Source organism: Carassius gibelio, chromosome B25 (genome assembly GCF_023724105.1).
Source record: "Carassius gibelio isolate Cgi1373 ecotype wild population from Czech Republic chromosome B25, carGib1.2-hapl.c, whole genome shotgun sequence".
Lineage (NCBI taxonomy): Eukaryota > Metazoa > Chordata > Actinopteri > Cypriniformes > Cyprinidae > Carassius > Carassius gibelio.
Window position 1 is genome coordinate 13,051,211 of NC_068420.1, and position 18,661 is coordinate 13,069,871.

The 18,661-nt window shown below is 36.6% G+C and overlaps 2 protein-coding genes across 7 annotated transcripts in view; both read right to left on the minus strand.

Moving 5' to 3' along the window:
* The window catches only part of LOC128014016 (BTB/POZ domain-containing protein kctd15-like), a 37,699-nt gene extending 25,925 nt beyond the window's left edge, over positions 1-11,774 (minus strand). The window contains exon 1 of one of the 2 annotated variants that reach the window (XM_052597253.1): positions 11,601-11,774. In XM_052597253.1, coding sequence (XP_052453213.1) covers positions 11,601-11,612 — 12 coding nt within the window. In that variant the 5' untranslated portion in view covers positions 11,613-11,774. The other variant, XM_052597254.1, reaches the window with a different exon arrangement.
* The window catches only part of LOC128014014 (carbohydrate sulfotransferase 8), an 83,175-nt gene that overhangs the window by 7,372 nt on the left and 57,142 nt on the right, over positions 1-18,661 (minus strand). For 2 of the 5 annotated variants that reach the window (XM_052597248.1, XM_052597251.1), the window contains one exon: positions 18,522-18,562. The exons of 1 other annotated variant lie outside the window; for it this stretch is intronic. In XM_052597248.1, the coding sequence (XP_052453208.1) occupies positions 18,522-18,562 (41 nt within the window). Of the gene's footprint in view, positions 1-14,596; positions 16,724-18,521; positions 18,563-18,661 lie in introns of those variants that run through there. 2 more of the 5 variants (XM_052597250.1, XM_052597247.1) reach the window with 2 other exon arrangements.

An 18,661-nucleotide genomic window follows, 5' to 3' on the forward strand; every position in this document is an offset into this window, starting at 1 on the left:
AGTTCCATTTGCAATTTTAATTATAGTTTTCTATGTGTTTATTTTTCAGTAACTTTAGTCAATAAACTAAAATTACAACTTTCTTGTCATTTGCAACATTTCTATTTTTGTCTAAGTTTATAATCTTTATATATAGATGACTTTTTTTTTTTACTTTTAAAGGTAACGTCCGAACACTGGAAGCAGCTTACCATTGTATGAAACAAAATACCCTCTTGTTGTGTTCTTTTATGGCTCATGCAATTGATATGCATTAAGATACTCCTTCGCTGATGCTTGAGTGCAGCTGTATATATATAAAGTTATACAACAGACATCTGAAGAGTCAGAGAATAACAAAAGCGAGCAGAGTTCCTGTCACATCTAATGCAAGAGCTCTTTGTTTACCACAGTGCAGCTTTCCACAAAACCAAATCAATATGTCATAAACATGGCCACAGTCACCGGCAGGATGAGATGTTACTTATTTGACAGAGACAGAGAAGCACGGTTTACGCTCAAATAGCAGCCAAGGGGGTCAAGGTTCGGATGGTTAGCATGGTCCAGTTAGTCCCTGCAAGTAAACAAAGTGTGACCAATACTGATACTTTATCACTATATAACTTACTTTCTAGACATTAATACACTGGACTGTTGTTTAGCAGTTGGAGGGCAGCGAGTTATCATGTGTCCAACCACTGAGACCAATAATGAGGCTAAATCTAACGGTACAGTACGCAGCTGTCAACTTCTTCACTAGCACACTGTAAAGTACTGTATGTGTGAGCTGTGGTGACCTAATATATGTGCTTTCCTAATATTAGTCCTCTTCATAAGACTTAATGCACTGTGAAAATCTCCCATCATTTTCACACAACTGATTCATATGCCTGTCTAACCTTGTTAGACTCCAGCAACAACTAAATCAGGAAGACTTTAGTGTATTGCTATAAATAATGGTAAGGAAGCCAATTGGTGCATTAGAGATGAGTTAAATTCACCTTGAAAGGCCATATGGGATGCTCAGTTTCAACTGTCTATATTAGCAAAGATGTAGCAAGAAAACAGCTTTTATCAGGAACCAAGGCAAGAAGTGTTAATAAGAATGATAAAAGACTTCAGGTATGTGTCCGTATGCATGTTAAGATTTATTTGCCAGACAGCGAGTGGGTGTATAAGTGTGTATCTGTGTCTTTTAAATAGCTTTAAAACTCAGAAGTGTTTGTTTCCTGGCTGCAGGAATATGAATCGAAAAGTTAGTAATAATATAGAAATATATAATAATATATAAAATAATATAGAAAAAGTTGATGTTAATGTTGCAGGTTCAAAACTATACTCTATTTTCAATATTTATGCTTTTTAACAAAGAAAAATATTTTGACTTGGGACTCACAAAAATGTGTTTTCACTAATACATTTAAATCACAATTTAAATCAAAGCATAAATGTGAATCCTTTATTTTTTTTGAAGCACTTATACTCCCATTCAATATATTGGGGTCAGTAATTTTTTTTTTCTAAAATGCTTTTTGAAAGTCTTTTACGATTTATAAAGTATTTTATGTTCACCAATATAACATTTATTTGATTAAGTCTTTACTGTCACTTTTGATCAATTTAAAATAAAAGTATAAATTCCTTTTCCAAAATATACAGCAGTGTATATACCTTCCCAGACAGATTTTAAACACATTTTAAATTAATAATAAAAATAAATAAATAAATGTTATAATGGAAAATAAAGAAAATACTTAAAAGGGATAGTTCACCCAAAAATGTTAATTATGTCATTAATTCCTCAACCTCAAGTCGTTCTAAACCCATAAACAGCTACAAACTAAATACAGTTCAGCTGTAATTTTATGAAAGTACAAGAATACTTTTTGTGCGCAAAGGAAACAAAAATGTCTTTAAACAATTCAACAATTTCTTCTCTTCCATGTCAGTTTTCAACGTGTTTATGCATGCGTTGTGGTACTCTCATGAATGCGAGAGTTTTCTTCTATCTTTGCATATTCTCGGAGCTTCATAAAATTACAGTTGAACCACTGACGTCACATGGACTATTTTAAAAATGTCTTTACCACCTTTCTGGACCTTGAACATATCAGTTGCATTGCTGTCTATGCTGGGTCAGAAAGCTCACGGATTACATCAAAAATACCTTCATTTGTGTTTCAAAGATGAAGGACGTTCTTACGGGTGTGGAACAACTTGAGGGTGAGCAATTAATGACAGAATTTAGATTTTTGGGTCAACTATCCCTTTAACACTTCCATGAGTTTCTTTGTTAATATGAAGTGTAATGGATGTCTGTCTGAAAAATCTTCAAGCAAGTGTCTGGAACGGACACTTCAAGTTGATCGTTTATGGCACTCTAAAGTGCATAAAGGATCACAACAATGTCTTTCTCTCTTTCTCTCCCTATTTGAACGGACCGTGACATTTAATCGGACCATCCACACATCAATATTTATACCTGGCAGTCACAGGAGGAGTAAACACCTCTAGCTGCCACCGTCAAGAAGCAGGCGAATGAATGAACTGCATGAGAGGGAGGGAAAATGAGCAAATCGCAGTGAGATGGAGGGATTTAGTGAGTGATGGGGTGATAGATTTCATGATTGATTGGACAGAGGAACGGTTAGATGGCTATAAGGATGGATGACCTGATGGATATGGTTGTTAAGAATGTAGTTTGCAATTTGTGTCTGCCCATTTCCTGCCCAAATCCAGCCCATTTCCAGTCAAGTGTCCTTCTGCCGTCTGATGAACACGCTGTCGACTCTACATCCAATTATCGTCCCGCAGTGACACACACACACACACTCGCACGTTTATTTACAAATAGCCTACTTTTGAATATATGCACTCTTTTCATCGAAGCTGTTGTCCTTGACTAACCCGGACATTTTGGAGATGTGTGAAGAGACTCATTTATTGTAAGCTGTTTACTTGTTTACTCCTGTTGTGTACCAGTGGGCCCCCTGGTGGCACAGCCGTCTGTTGTTAGATGCTATGCTGTGTGTGTGTGTGCATGTGTGTGTGCGTGTGTGATATCTGGCTCTCTCTGCATGAGCCTGCACTCTCTCCTGAACTTCATTAGCTTGATTAACATTCATGTCCCACCTTCCTTCACCTCGTGCTGTCAGCCACCGACTTCTTAACTAACTTACACACCCCCTAGACCTGAGCGCTGGGAGTTTGTCTTGACATTGGTACTGTCTTTCTGCCCACTTCAAGCTAATGTGTACTTTAATACAAATTGACTGGACATTTATAATAATAAGGGGTGAGAATCAAATTTCCTGATTTGATTTTGAATCTCAAACTCTCAATTTGATACATATGCATTCAAAGGTTTCGCATCAGTAAGGATCTTTTTTTTTTTTTTTTGAATTTAATACATTATTTCAATATATTCAGCAAGGATGCATTCAACTGATCAAAAGTGACAGTAAAGACATCTATAATGTTATAAAAGATTTCTATTTCAAATAAAAGCTGTTCTTTATATTGATCAAAGAATCCTGAAAAAAGAAAGTAACATATTATCTACAGAGAGCTCAACATTTTCAACATTGATCAAATTTGGAAATGCCTTTTGGGCATCAAATCAACATATTAGAATGATTTCTGAAAGATCATGTGAAGACTGGAGTAATGGCTGATGAAAATTCAGCTTGTTAATGTATATTTTATTATACATTTTAAAAGACAATTTTATGTTTTAAATTGTAATAATATTTCACTAACAACAGTTTTTAAAATGTAATTATTCCAAACTTTTGAAGAAAAGTATTTAAATAACTTATTTGATAACTTAAAGTGATTATAACGTGATATTTATTTACTAAAGGATCCATCATACTGATTCAAATGTTTTAACAATTAATTAAAAAGACTCATAAGAGACATTTGTTCATAAATTGACCTAGACTGTTTTTGATTTACTAAAAGTACTGTGAAGACAGCTCAAGAATAAGATGAGTTTCCTTGCCATTATTTCACAAATTTTCAATCCGTTCCTCACATTAAGGGATCATTTGGCTTCAGAACACTTGGAAGTTAGAATACAAGTACCATACAATAAGTAAAAAAAATTTGTCAAACGATACTTTTATGTTGTTTTATGTAATTTTTACAAGATTGACAGCATTTCTCTTCATTGCGTGAAAAAAAGCATCTTGGAAATTCTGCCAAACTGCTTTTTTGTGCTCCACAAAATAAATTTATACAAATTTGGAGTAAAATTTACATTTTCATGGTGAACTTTTTATGGGGATGCCAGTAGGGCTGCTCGATTATGGCAAAAATCCTAATCACAATTATTTTAGTCAATATGGTAATCACGAGTATTTAACATGATTATGAGGGGGGCCATTTGACCAAAACGTTATATGAGTGATTTATTTAAAGATAGTGATAGTCAAATATGTATTTCCTGTAAATAAGGTGGCTATGACATCTACACTGTAGAGACTCTGAGCCCATATCTCTTCCTGAGGAGCAGCGCAAGTTCTCTTTCACGCTTTTAAAAACATGAATAAATATACTTCGAGAAATCAAGCACGTCCTATTTTGCAAATGGGTGCGGTATGGGGTGCAATAATCAATATTGAATAATGAATAATCGACCATTTTTCGATTAATAGCACAGCCCTACATGCCAGTATAAAAACTTTGACAAACCAGTGGTTTTCGAATCCTTAACAGGCAGGCAAAGCTGAAAGTTTATTGTAACCTTCATCACACTGAATCTGTCTCAGATTCAACTTAGTTTTCACCAACACTGTTTTATAACTTTCAGCCCTCCCCATGACCTCAGGTTCACTACACTGCAATATTTTATTTACCAGGTTGTGCATGATTTACATTCAAATTTGTTTACAGACAACAGCTGTGGGGTTATAGGCCATATCCTTACTCTGGTTTCTTTTTCCAAAAAAATACCCCATTTTTATTTACACTAATGTGGCCACTAGATATAAAACTGCTTTCCCCTAATTATCTATGGTATACATTCTCCTGGTGACTTCCATTAATTTGTTATATGCATCCATAATGCATACAGCAAGTATAAGGCACAGTGGAGTCTCATGAAGGACGAGACAGTCGACACACTGAAGCACAACATGAGTTGAGATCTCCAGGACCAGCATACAGACCATGACCCCGACCAAGATATGTGCACAAAACAAATCTACATCTCCAACAGAAAAGGTGTTGTGCTGCATGTGAAAAACGTTCCAAATATTAAACATGGTACCAGTAAAAAAAAATGTTAATAATATATATATATATTTTTTACATTTAGGCAAATGGTTGATTTTCTCATTTGTAAACTGGATGGTCAGTATGTATGATTAAAACCGAGTCCTTTAAAATCCAATACACATCAACCTCCACATATAACCCCTAGCTTTTGATTTTATGAGTCTTGAGAGCTACAATTGTTCCCAGAGGACGACATCTCCGCACCAACCTTTTGTTTGCATGGATCAATTTTAATAAGTAATGAAAATGGATTATTCCATGATTGAAATCTACATCGCGCCACAAATAAGATGAGACTGAAGACTACTCTTGACCAGGGTGAGAGAACTGCATTTCTATGGCTGAGAAAGGGGCTGGTTTCTACTGACCTTGAGGCGTTTCATAAGGAAACAGTGAAATCTGGGCTGCAGCGTTGCAAAGCTATTCTATATTAAAGCCAAAATCCTTTGCCTTCCCAATAAATGTCACAGCAGTAAAATGAAATCTTAAGCAACTTCCCTCTCTGTCTTGTAATGATATTGCACAGGATATTGCTGCATGCAGAGACACAAGGATTATTGTGTAGCGAGGATGTTTGCTGTGAATCACAGTGAGCTGAATATCAAGGGTCCAAAGTTCTTGTTTTCCCAAAACATAAGAGCAAAATAATATAGACCTGAAAAATCTCCTGTCAAGAAAAACAAATAATAGCATCTGCTACTGTCCTCGGAACACTATTGGGAAACCTTAATGCTGCAAAAAAAGAATCAATGAGCGAAGAGATATCTTTTTGTTATTATTATCATTCAGTCTTTTTAAACTATGAATTATATTTAACATCAATTTAGGATCGTTAATAAAAATAAGCATTCAAATGATACACAGCAAAATGTATTGCTGTGGACTGCAGGACAATATGGAAATAAATCTAACTAAATATTGATCACTTGTAACCTTCTTTTAAATGCTTTACTCATCTGTTGCTTAATGTATCGTCTTAAAATATCTTCATCTGGGTTTTTTAATCAGCAAATATTAACATATGTGATTAATTTGATTAAATAATCAGCATATCATTTTTAATCAGCTGACAGACCTGATATAATAGTTTTACATTTGCCAGTTTTTCAATAGAAGACTGATTCAGCATCTAAAACCGGTTCAGTGCAAGGTCAATCCAACTTGAGTCCTTATTCATTTATGGTTTTTACAGTTAATTAAGACCTTGCAAGATTGATCCAAATGGGGTATTAGATTATGGCACAAAAAACTGAACAGTCACTTGGAAGAGATGCAATAGAGTGAAATCTTCATGCAGTAAATGAAGCCTTTATTTTGGCTGTAACAGACCTATTCAGTGGGGCGCAATTCAATCTGTGCATTTAAGCAGAACTTTGCTGACAACACGGCTACCAACTGCTGACCTGTCATATATCATTTGGTTTTAGGCAACACTTTATGTATCTTTATCATTTCGAAGCCCTCATGATATGTACTAACTGGAAATATGGAAAATGCCTGCCTAAAATTCCTTCCTAAACATAAAAATGTGCAGCTGTGGGATTTATTTCTGTTCTGAAAGATCTCCACTTTTATTCATGTGTTTTATTCATTATCTTATTCAAAAAAAAAAAAAGAAAAAAAAAAAAAGATTTTGAGGCAAAACAAGAAGTGGTCTAAAAAGATATAATAGCCAGAAAGCCATAATAATTGTGAATAATCTGCATCTTTAGATATTTTTTGAACAGAAAGAGAGACGCTGGTTGTTAACCATCATCAGTATTTGTAGAAAAGTGAGAGAGATGAAGTCGTAACCCAACACTAATGATCTGCCTACTGTTGTCCTCACAGAGACGCTCTTCATAAATCAGACATCAGTTCTATGACACCGTCTCATAAAACACCCCCGCTGTACATGTGCATGTGTGGGAATTCGGCCTCCGGCTTGTGAGTTTACTATATTAGTAAAAATGATTTATGTGTTAAACCAGAGTATTTTAAGGAGGAGAAGCCCATTTTAAATGATTAAATTAACCTCATTTTTAGAGTTTAGGGGAATTCAGTAATGTCAATGTCAGGGTGTGTTCAGTGTAAATAGCATATTTAACTGACAGAACAGATTTAAATCACAGATGTAACAGATCGTTAAAAGATCCTTTTTTAGCCTTTCTGTAGGCTACTGTACATAACTTTACTTTATTCATATACACAGTTTAATACGTTACGCTGGATGTTGTGCAATGTAGGCTATGCCAATTTGATATGTTATAGAAAATATCTGAACAACGTCAAGATCATCACCCAATATATCAAAATGATAATAGTGTGTTTTCATCCATCTGTTTTTTTTTTGTCCTTTTGGCTATTTTTACACGGAACGTTGGCAGATCTTCACACAAAGCCTTTAAATACATAAAAGTGATGCATCATGCCACATCCTTTATTCATTTATTAAAGACAGTTATATAACACCCAGTGCCCCATTCACACCTTTTGCATAATTGAGAACTTTTTGAAAACTGAAAAGCAATGAAAGAAGCACCAACATTTTGTGGCCATTTTATGACAAGATTGTATCAATATAATAGCAAATTCGACATAAAACAAACAAACAACCAAAAAAAAAAGATACCTGACCTCATATAATGTTAAAAAAAGTGCACGAATGCATAAATTCAGGCCATATACTTTTCCACAACATAGAAGGTACATTGTTGCATCCAAATTGATATTCACATTCATTCAAGTTTTTAAAAGTTACCCAAGTTTAAAACTATAGTACTATTGTACATCCTAAGTGTTGAATAGTAACACTTGTCTTTATTCTTTCACATCAGATGATCGGGTTAGGCAATATTTTATTTTCTGCATCATTAGAAGTCTTCGCGAGACATTTTTAAAGGAATAGTTCACCGAAAAATGAAACTTTGCTTAAAAATGTGCTTGCCCTCAGGCCAGTCAAGATGTAAATGTTTGTTTTTAACTTCAAACTGTTGCTTCCAGCTAAACTGCAAGTCATCTATCAATAATATTACTTTCTCTAGTGAAAAAGTATTCTTGTCTGAATCAGAAGAGAAATATGCACACATCAAGAACCGTTTACAAGTAAAAGCTGTCCGAAACAGTCCTAATCAAATACTGTATGCTGATGGATTTTGATGAACAGGAGATGGACTTTTATGTTAATGGTGTAACAAACATGAAGAATATCACTTGTTAATTGATTGAATTACTTGCGGATTATTGTGATGTTTTTAGCAGCTGTTTGGACACTTATTCTCCCATTCAAACCTTTCAGGCTCCAGTTGACTACTAGCCGTTATTTGACTTTGTCATGTGGTACGGTAAAACAGGATGAAGTCATCTGCACCTGACTTTTGCTGAACTGATGCACTGGTCACTCTGATTGGAAATGAAATGTGGACGCCAACGATTTTCAGAAATGGCTTGACCTCTGACTGACATCTCTGTAACCCGAGGCCTTGAGCAGATCTCAGCTGAAATTCAGAGCACATGCTGCCCACACAAGGATTAGAAATCCCCAGGGAATGAACGACAATGAATTCCCAGTAAGGGGATAGAGAGAAAAGAGAATGGAGGAAGGCTGAACACTGAGTCCTGCTGGACTCAAGGGGACCGAAAGGACGAATCATGCATAAAATAGCCGCAGCACAAGCAGAGAACAATTCGATTGTTCCATCCCAGTATTACATATTCAATACTATGAAATCCTGAGTCTGAGACGACATGCTGTATTCTTCGAAAAAACTAAAAATTCATAATTAATGATTTTGATTTTGGTAGTGAAGTCATCAGAAGCATGAATATTTTTCACCTCTCTCGATGTCTGAATAAAACAGTGATATTCATCTATCCCAGCAATCTCCAGCTCTATTGTGGGGCAGCTGTTTTCCTAGCCACGGCTGAAACAGGGTCTACACTTGGATGGGTGAAAATAATTAAGTGCTTGTCACGAGAAAGTGGGTTGTGGCATACCACTCTAACACTAGGCCTACAGTAAATTAAATCTGGAAATGCCAAGTATCCAATTTCTTACTGTTGCCATTATGGTCACCCACCCATATCCATTTATCAATTTTACCCGGCGACGCCTCATTGCTGTACATCACACCACCGTCTGCTAGGAATCTGTAAACAGCTTCAGTGCACAAACTTCTCATAGGGAGATGGACTGTGCAACTCTGAACACAGGGGGATAGACTCAGACACGCAGAGACACAAACACAAATGCACTTGCGCATGGACAAACACAAATATACGCACCAATGCACATGAACAGACAGAGATAAAATGATCTTCCCTCCTGCACAAACAGCACAGTATCAAATAAACAGCTCCTGGTTCCCCTCATCCGTTCAATCTCTGAGATCTAAGGTGCGATTCTGGCCTGCAAGCACACAGGAGATCACTTTTACACCTTCTCTTAAATTGCGTTTTTACCTTAAGAATTAGCACCACAAGTCTAATTAAGAAAATTTGCCTGCCGTTTTTTTTTCCCCTCCTTTTTTCATAGAACCGGAGGGGAGAAATGGAGTGATGCTTATTAGCGAGCACGAAAGGGAGAGAAGGAGAGCGAGAGAGAGAGAGAGAGGGATGGATCCTAGTACTGTAGGTGTCTACCTCCAGGGAAAGAGAGGGAAAAAGTGTAAACTCCTAATTAAAGATATTGGGCGAATGTGTGAGATGCAAAACACCTCTTCACCAGCAGCTTTTCAGTTCTTTAAAAGTTTCTGAGAGCACATGAATCAACATTTCGAACTGAAGCCAAAAATGAAGGGTAAATGCGACTTGAACTCCCTCAAGGTCAAATATAAAAATCGAAATGACGCTGCGTCATAATAAAGTTTTAGTTAGTGCAAAAGGTTCTTAATAATGCAACATTAATATATTTGAAGTCATTGTCCGCTCCTGAGTAATTACAGCTCTACATTAAAATGATGCTTGACTGCTACTGTGGCATGAATCGACCTTTGTTTGGAGTAACGAACGAATCTGCCTAAACAGATGGTTAAAGTCCCATTTCCAGAGGCACTATGCCTGGAGCAATGTGTGCCCATGGTGTACATCAGACTCACATAATACTGTGTAGGATGATGTATCATGTGTTTAGTCTTAGATTTAAAAATAAATCTCAAAAATGAAATTCGTCAGCTATAGTGAAGTTAAAAATTTTGTATATATATATATATATATATATATATATATATATATATATATATATATACATACATATATATATATATATATGAAATTAAAATAATATCAGTGGATCATAGCCTAAATTTCTTGTAAAATCCGAAAAGCAACCATTCAGCTGTACCAGTATAGTCCCACATCGAACAATCGACTCTTATGACTCTCTTAATGAATCACTCAAAAAGAATCATAACTTACAATCAGTCTGACAGAGTCTTCTCTGAATGAACCCTGAATCCGTCAAAGCGGTATGAATCAACATCTCACTCAGTTAGTAACTGCAAATTATCATTAGTTTTAGTGATGTCCGTCTCTAAATTTTCCTAGCCTACTTATTGTTCGTAAAATATATACCCATATATAGGCTATATTTTTGACAAAATGACATCTAAAATTTTTATTTTTATCAAGTTCCTATGTTTAGGTTTAGTCATTAAAGTGAAATAACTGAACATGAATATAGCACCCTGATAAAAAAAAAAAAAAATCAGACGGCATTTAAAGAGGCTTGTGCATCTGAACTCTTCATGTATAGCTTGCACACATTAAATCGGAAGCAAACTTTAAGAGTGTGAGTGAAAAATGAGTTATCATCAAAGTCAGAAATTATAGTTTATGATGTCAAAAACTGCGCCAGGTCCCCGGAGTGCGTAAAATAGCCCTACAACTCTGTGTACCGCACTTCCTGTGCGCAGTGGGCATACAGTAGTGCTCTGACCTCTCATTGTATCCTCAAATCAGCCCTCCCTGATCTAAAACTGCAAAAGCACGACACACCGAGAACGAACGCAAAGATGCGCCAGAGAAACATTCGAGAATTTGACAGAATCCACCGTACCGTTTCAAACATTTTAGGATGTCCGACGCGACCTGAGGAGGATTCTAGCAGACTGTCTCTGGTGAAGGTCGCTCGTCCTTTAGAAAGAACTTTTTTCGTAATATTTTCTCGGCACTCCAAGAGCTCCTCGTACAGAATCCGGCGACAATTCCGTTCAGAATCCAGCGAAATCTATCTCCGGTGTAAACGCAGCGCTATTTATAGGTCGCTGTGGCTTTAAAAACGCGCTTAAAACACAGACCATAGACTGCTATAGACACTTTCCACAAAAGCTACACAGGGGAGTCAGTCAAGGCTGCGTCCTTACCTTGGAAGACATAGCTGTAAATGTATCTTCAGCCCTCTTTAAAACATCGATCGTGGCGTGTCTTAGCCTGGCTTTTTTTCTTTCTTGCTCCCTTTTTGTTGAAGCGTGAGAGTGCGTTGAAGGCACAGCGTTCCAGCCCGAATAACAGAGGACAGCTGAACAAGAATTCTTGCTCAAGGCTCTCCAAACGCCCCGGGGCAGGATTAGGCTACAATTAGCTCAACCCTGCCTGAGCTGGGGCGAGTAACTAGAACAACATTTGATCTTGCTATTCAAAATTGGAAGTATGCGTATATATGTGTTTTACTCTTATTAATCGTAATTTATTGCCGCGTCAGAACAAAGATAGTATGTGCACGCGCCATGATAACGGTTTACTAGGTTACCTGTGTGCATATCTTTGACTAACCTTCAGCGAGCAAAAGAGAAACAATATTTTGTTTTAAACGGCATTACATACACTGTATTTTGATTCATGAATTCTGCATTTTTTTTTATTAATGTTGATTTCTTACAGGCTTAAAATTATGCATCTTCTTAATTGGGTGTCATATGTTTCTCTCATCGCTCTAATAATGTTCTGCTGGCCATGAAAACTAAATGACATATATCGATATGCATTGTGCCTCTGTAAAAGGCGCCCACTCAACCGCCTCGAGCCAAACGCGCCATTTCAATTTTTGCGCGCGGCTAGATAGAGATGTCTGGCTTGATGGCACACAGCTCTCAGGTGGAAGACAGTCTCATTGTGCTGAAACATTTGTACAAAAAGGATACTTGAATGTTTTCGACCACTGTAATATTGTTACAATTCTCCTTAAAATGTTCTGTACCTTGACATCTGGCGCCAACCAGTGACCAAACTAAACGCAGCGAATAAAAAACGTTTTTACAACATTTCCAAAACGTTTCCTTAGGTAGCGTAGCACGAAGACGCCAGCTGAAAACTAGAACGTTTAGTAACATTCTGAAAATATTTCAAGGATGCTCTCAAACGTCAGTATAAAGTCAGACTCAGACGAATGTTTAGGACGAAAATTATTAGCCAATTCCAAATACAAACGACGCTTTGGGTGTATTAACGTGATTTGTACATTTAAATGAAACATTACAAAAACACATATTATGACCTGTCCTTAACGCTTTTAAAACGCAGTTGTAATTTTATTTATTCAAACAACATACGAACAGAGAAAAATTCTGAATTAAGATTTCCATAAATAAATAAATAGGCCTAGCTATATAGCAATAGGCTACATTTCAATTCCGTTTTCAGTTATGCAAAAGGGAAAGACAGAACCCTTTCATTTTCTTGTCACAAATTTGAATTTTAAAATTTATTTCCAATTAGCCTACCTCCAGTAATCTTTTGGCGCAGAGCTAATGTTATCACCTTAGACATAATAGCCCACATTCTCAAGTGAAAACACAGCAAAGCAAATCTGTTTGTATACAGGAATATGTTGCGAAATTATTTGGACTTAACGAGCGGATTTTTCTCGCCTTTGGCTGAAATTAGTTTCCCACATCACACGAGCAGCAGGAAGACAAGATATTTTTGTTCAATTAAAGAAACAAGCCCGGAGTTAGTTCAATTACTTGACGCTGGAGGAAGATGTAAATTTAAAGATTTAAATAGCTTAGAATGTTGCCTCGAGCGGCTGCACTTCATTTCCTTAATTTACAGAGAGATGAGGGGAGTAATGGTTATCCCAATGATGTGCATCATGCCGACAAACTATATATCTAAGTAACACTTACTACCCCTGGTCTTACAGTTTAGCTTAGCTTATATTCAAGCGAGTCAAACAAAACAGCCTCAAGACAGAAAAACAAATGCGTCCTGGTCATCATATAGCAGCTAAATCTAAAACTTTCACAATTCACACGAACTCATTTCGTCTCAGTAGTCTGTTGGACTTTATTAACATTAATATTAACATTGTTAATTCATAACCACTAATAGTATTTAAATTATAGTGTGATATTATTTAAATTAGCCTATGTAGCCGCTCATTTCTTATGTAGGCTATATGTATTTCTAGTATGATGAATTATTACAGGTTTTAAGGCTTGAGCTACTGTGTTGCCGAGAGAGACCGCTGTAATACCTGTGCAACATTCATAAACGCATAAATAAATCTACATATTCTCTTTTGGAGGTTGTTTTCAGATGATGCCCGTGTTCCTCGTTAGACCACAGCGCCATCTGCTGGACGTGAACTGCTACGTCAAACATATCACCTTCTCACCTGCAACAACTTTCCACATTTTTGATGCTGTTTGCATTTTGTCTACACTTCTTTTGGTAATTAGATTTTCCAGAGTCTTTTTGTAATAACTTAATTTGTAAAAGTTACTTTCAGATCTCATTCTCTTGCCTCGAGCTCCTTTCATTCCAAAACCCAATCACACGGAAAGCTATAATTTTTCTCTCACCCCCCCTTCCTTTTAAATATGATTTTGGTGCTGAAGAATGAAAAATGAGGATTTTCTTTGTTCTGTCTTCCACGTGACAAATGGTAGCTGATTTGATGTGCCCTTTGAGTCTGTAGATTGTGTGAGAGAACAGGATGTCAAAGCCCCAGGCCCTGTGAGATAAGGAGGGGGTAACGAGGGGGTGGAGCTAAAAAAGCCGCAGTTGCTCCAGGCGGCAGAGGACTTATTGGAGTGGGAGGACAAGATGTAAAGATCAACACCAGTTTTGACTGCTTTAAGGCGGTATTAGACACCTGCTTTTGTTTCCAAAACTGGGATGAAGTAGCAAAAAAATTATATATATATATATATATATATATATATATATATATATATATATATATATATATGTGTGTGTGTGTGTGTGTGTGTGTGTGTGTAACTAGGGCTCTAATACATATTACATATATATAAATAATTTTATGATCTTAATTGTACATATATCTTGATGCTATATTTGGAAATGTAAGGAAAAGTAAGCATTCCTGAGATCTCTGTAGTAATGTGATACATTACTTCCACTTTATGAGTCATTTTAAACTTGAATGTGCAAAGCTTTGTTATTCTTCTGGTTGCTTATCATAAGCGGCTATTGAATCAAAAGTCCTGCAGATTCACAGGAAAGAGTTTACTTCCGCAATGCAAAAATTAAGTTGGATAACAATGGAAACAATGGTTACTAACCTTCGAAAAAGGGGTGAAAGATTGTGATGAGTTTACTGTACACCTCTACTAGTGACTGAGGCCTAGACATGACTGGAATTTTGATATACGTCATTTTGACAATAAAGAAGGTAATCGCGCAGAGATGTCATCTAACTAACATTAAAATATTGTGCTGACATTTATTAATGTACAGAAAACCTCATAATATGCGAAATGTGAAATGAAAAGGTGTAGCAGGTCATGCTCTAATACATGACACATTGTAGACAAATCGTTTTTATACATTCACTAAAAACCTGATTTGACCATTACCAGACGTACCACACTAAATCCAGCGACGGTCTGTCTCGTTGTTGAAAATGTTTCGCAATGTTATATCGAGCAGTGATACTCATAGCTGGACACTTTCCTTCAACACTACTATAAATAACATCTTAACTTTTAATACACTCTTAGTAGTCTATTCATTCAAGACAGTTTGAGACAGTCTGAACAAAATCACACACAACAAAGGGACAGTTTGCCCAAAAATGAAAATTCAGACATTTTGTCCACCATTGTTTTTACCAAAAACAGCTGAGCCATTCTTCAAAATAATGTCATTTGTTCACACTCGTTTAAAATTATGTGAAGAGTGTGTAAATTATGTCCAATTCTAATTTTTTGGGGCAGATTATCCCATTAAGAGGTTTCTTACTGAATAGAATTGAATATGTTTTGTAAATATCAAGATAAACGCAAGGACCAGCCTGCAGCGATAAGTACAGAACGCGAGTAATATTTCACATTGAGATTTGCTATCAAACAAACAATGACATTTGACAGTAATAAAATAACCTCACTAGGACTAAATGTGAACATCGGGCCAACAGAAGGTTTATTAGATTACTGTGAATGGCTCAGTATAAATCTTTAAACGGTTTGGAGTAGTTGAACATCAGATAGTCCATGTAGTAAAAGTCATACGCCCTTTGTCTCTCCGTCACATTAAGTTGAGCAAAATATCTCCTTGTGATATCCAAAGATGTCCTTTCTGCATTAGGGTTCCTGTCTTTAAAACTAGGGAATGTTAAATTGCTAGGAGCTCCGATACTTCTCAAAAGGAAATTGGCTTCTTCCTCCAGAGTCTCAAATTTCCCAATGAAATCATAGTCCAGCAGGCAGGGGCTGCAAAGATGTCCCACGGGCTCCCAGTGGATGTCCATGCCGACCGGTCGATGCACATCTAACAGATACTGGATGAATTCCTTGAAGGTCACGCCTGCTCCCGTGCGCAAGGCGTACTGCGTCGCATTGCTGCGGTATTTCGATATGATGGGCTTCCCGAAAACGGGGTGGTAGTATGAGTTTGGGCTTTCGAACTTGTCCCGAAAAGCAGACACTAGCCTTTCGAAAGGTTCCCTCAGGAAGAGGACTTTGGTGTAGGTCTTCAGACGACGAATGATGCCATTTTGATCGAACGAGTCAAGTCGCTTGAGATGATTCCCATAATGCACCTCGTCATGTTGGATCTCTCCAGTGGAAGAAGCGAGACCTTGAAGCACCATGAGCACCCTCTTCCAGTTGGAGCAGCCCGCCTTGGGCACCTCACAGTAGAGGAGTTTGTGCTTGTCCTCCACAAAGATACGGGACACATGCATGCGGGTTATAGTCTGTTTGGTGGATCCGCTTGTGTATTTGGCACAGACCTCCCTCATCAGCCTCTGACGGGACAGCTGCACCTGAGTCAGTTGCTCTGGGCTCTCCTTGATCTGGCCAGGAGGGTCAGCGTTGAGCTGCTGGACAAGCAGACCGCTCTTAAGGAGGAGTTTACGGTGGCTCTTTGTGACATGGGCAGCAGAGATGTCTTTGGGGTTGATTAGAGAGGAACGCTGGACCCATGGGAAGACTGGAAGCTGCACCGGTTGTGCAGATCTAGGAAGGTTGTCTTCTGCTGGATCAGACTGTCTGTAACTGTCAGGACAATAAGGACACGGTTCCTGTAGAGAACAAAAGTACTGTCAGCAACAATAACAGTGTTTCTTCAAATTGAGGCACACCCTTGTGAAAAGAAAGTGTGCTCAATTGTATTAAATGTGCACTCGTAAAAAATGCTGGGCTAATGTTTTTAACTCAATGGGTCATTTTATTGTGTTATTTCTGATATTTATTTACCCAGGTGCTGGGTAGTTTTCTGTAACTAAGCTGCTGCGAATAAAAAAAAAAAGCTGGGTCTTTTTCTAATCAAATGCTGGGTAGAGCACTTCTCCAGCAAAACAAGCCAGCTGCTGAGTATCAGTCAGATCGCCAGCTTTTTGTGTCCACTACTGGAGAAAGCGGTTTTCAGCACCACCTCTGCCAATTTCTCCAGTGAAATCAAGGTTTATATACATTTTATTTCATTTATAAAGTCTTTACTGTGCTTACAACATAAGGACGAGATGTCAGTCAGAAGTGTCAGCAGTGGTCGTTTCGCATGGAGGAAATGCCTTTCGCCTTGCATTACATTCACTGATTTTATTCGATATCATACTGAATTTAAAGGGGTCCTATTATGCTCTTTTACAAAGTCTTGATTTAGTTTTGGGGGTGTACTAGAACAGGCTCTCATTCTAGGCTGTTCAAAAACAGATTCTTTTTCACATATTTTACATTATTCCAGCACCTCTCTCCGAGTCTGGCATGAACGGCTTGAATAGTTTCTGTATCAAACAGAAGCCAACCTTCTGAAATAGGAAATGTGTTGTGATTTGCAGCACTCGGCGCCTGGTCGAGAATGCCATGCCTTACCACAGCCAAGTTGGATTGTTTTGACCTAGCATTTTTTAGAGTGTAGTTTACTTAAAATCCTATAGTGTATAAAAAAAACTTTTAAAAAGTAAATTTTGTAATGGCAAAATAAAAGTTTAACATTAAAGAACAATTTAAATCAATATGTTTTAAAAAAAAAGTATTTTTCATGGTTTAAAGAAAAATAAATGCTCTAAAGAACTCTAAAGTTTATCTTACTGCATATAATAAATGTTACCTGTATTTTCATTTATCAGTATTAAGTGTTCAAAAACATAACATTAAATTTGTACCTAAATATATTCTTTTAAAGTATTAATTTACTCATGTAATAAGTACTCTTCTTAAAAATATGCTAAAGTTTACTACTTTTTCACAGGGGTATTTATGTAACGGGCTGATTTTTATTCAAAGCAAATTGAATTTAATCATTCATTCACTCTTTTCAAACAGAGTTTTGTTTTGCCCACACCTTCATTTTTAAACTATAAAAAGCCATCATAAAATTATATTCTTACATAAATATTATTCTAAAACTGATAATCTAAACAATGTGAGAAACAATGATAAAGCATTTAATTGTTTCCAAATAGTGTGTATAATAAAATTACAATTATTTGTGTGTGTGTTTAAGATACATAAATACTAGATGATGAAATTACCCATTTAGTGTTACATAACAATTACCTATTTTATTCCAAAGTTTATATGACTGATCCAGTATTCTCTGCTAGATATTGTTAGCAGACAAATTAAATAAGCAAATCATTCTAAATAAAATAATTAAATGAGATTTTGAAAAGTGTATTTTAAAAAGTCCACAGGACTAAAAAATTTTTTTTATACATCAACACACAAAATAACTATTTAATGTTTTTTTAAAATAAAGTCTTGTCTCTCCATCGGCAGCCACCAAGTGGCGCCAGTGCACAGTAATTCCAGCAGCCATAACACACGCAGTGAAGAACTTCTGTAAAACCTTCTGATCATTCAGACAAATAGGCTTACCTTTCTTATGGCCTGTACTTGGGAGAATATGACCTTTGAACCTGAGAGAAAAGAAAGAGAGGGAACGTTAGGATGACATTTCAGTCTTTTACATTTTTACAACCAGTGTACCATGAAAGTGAACTTCTGGGTTCAGGAAA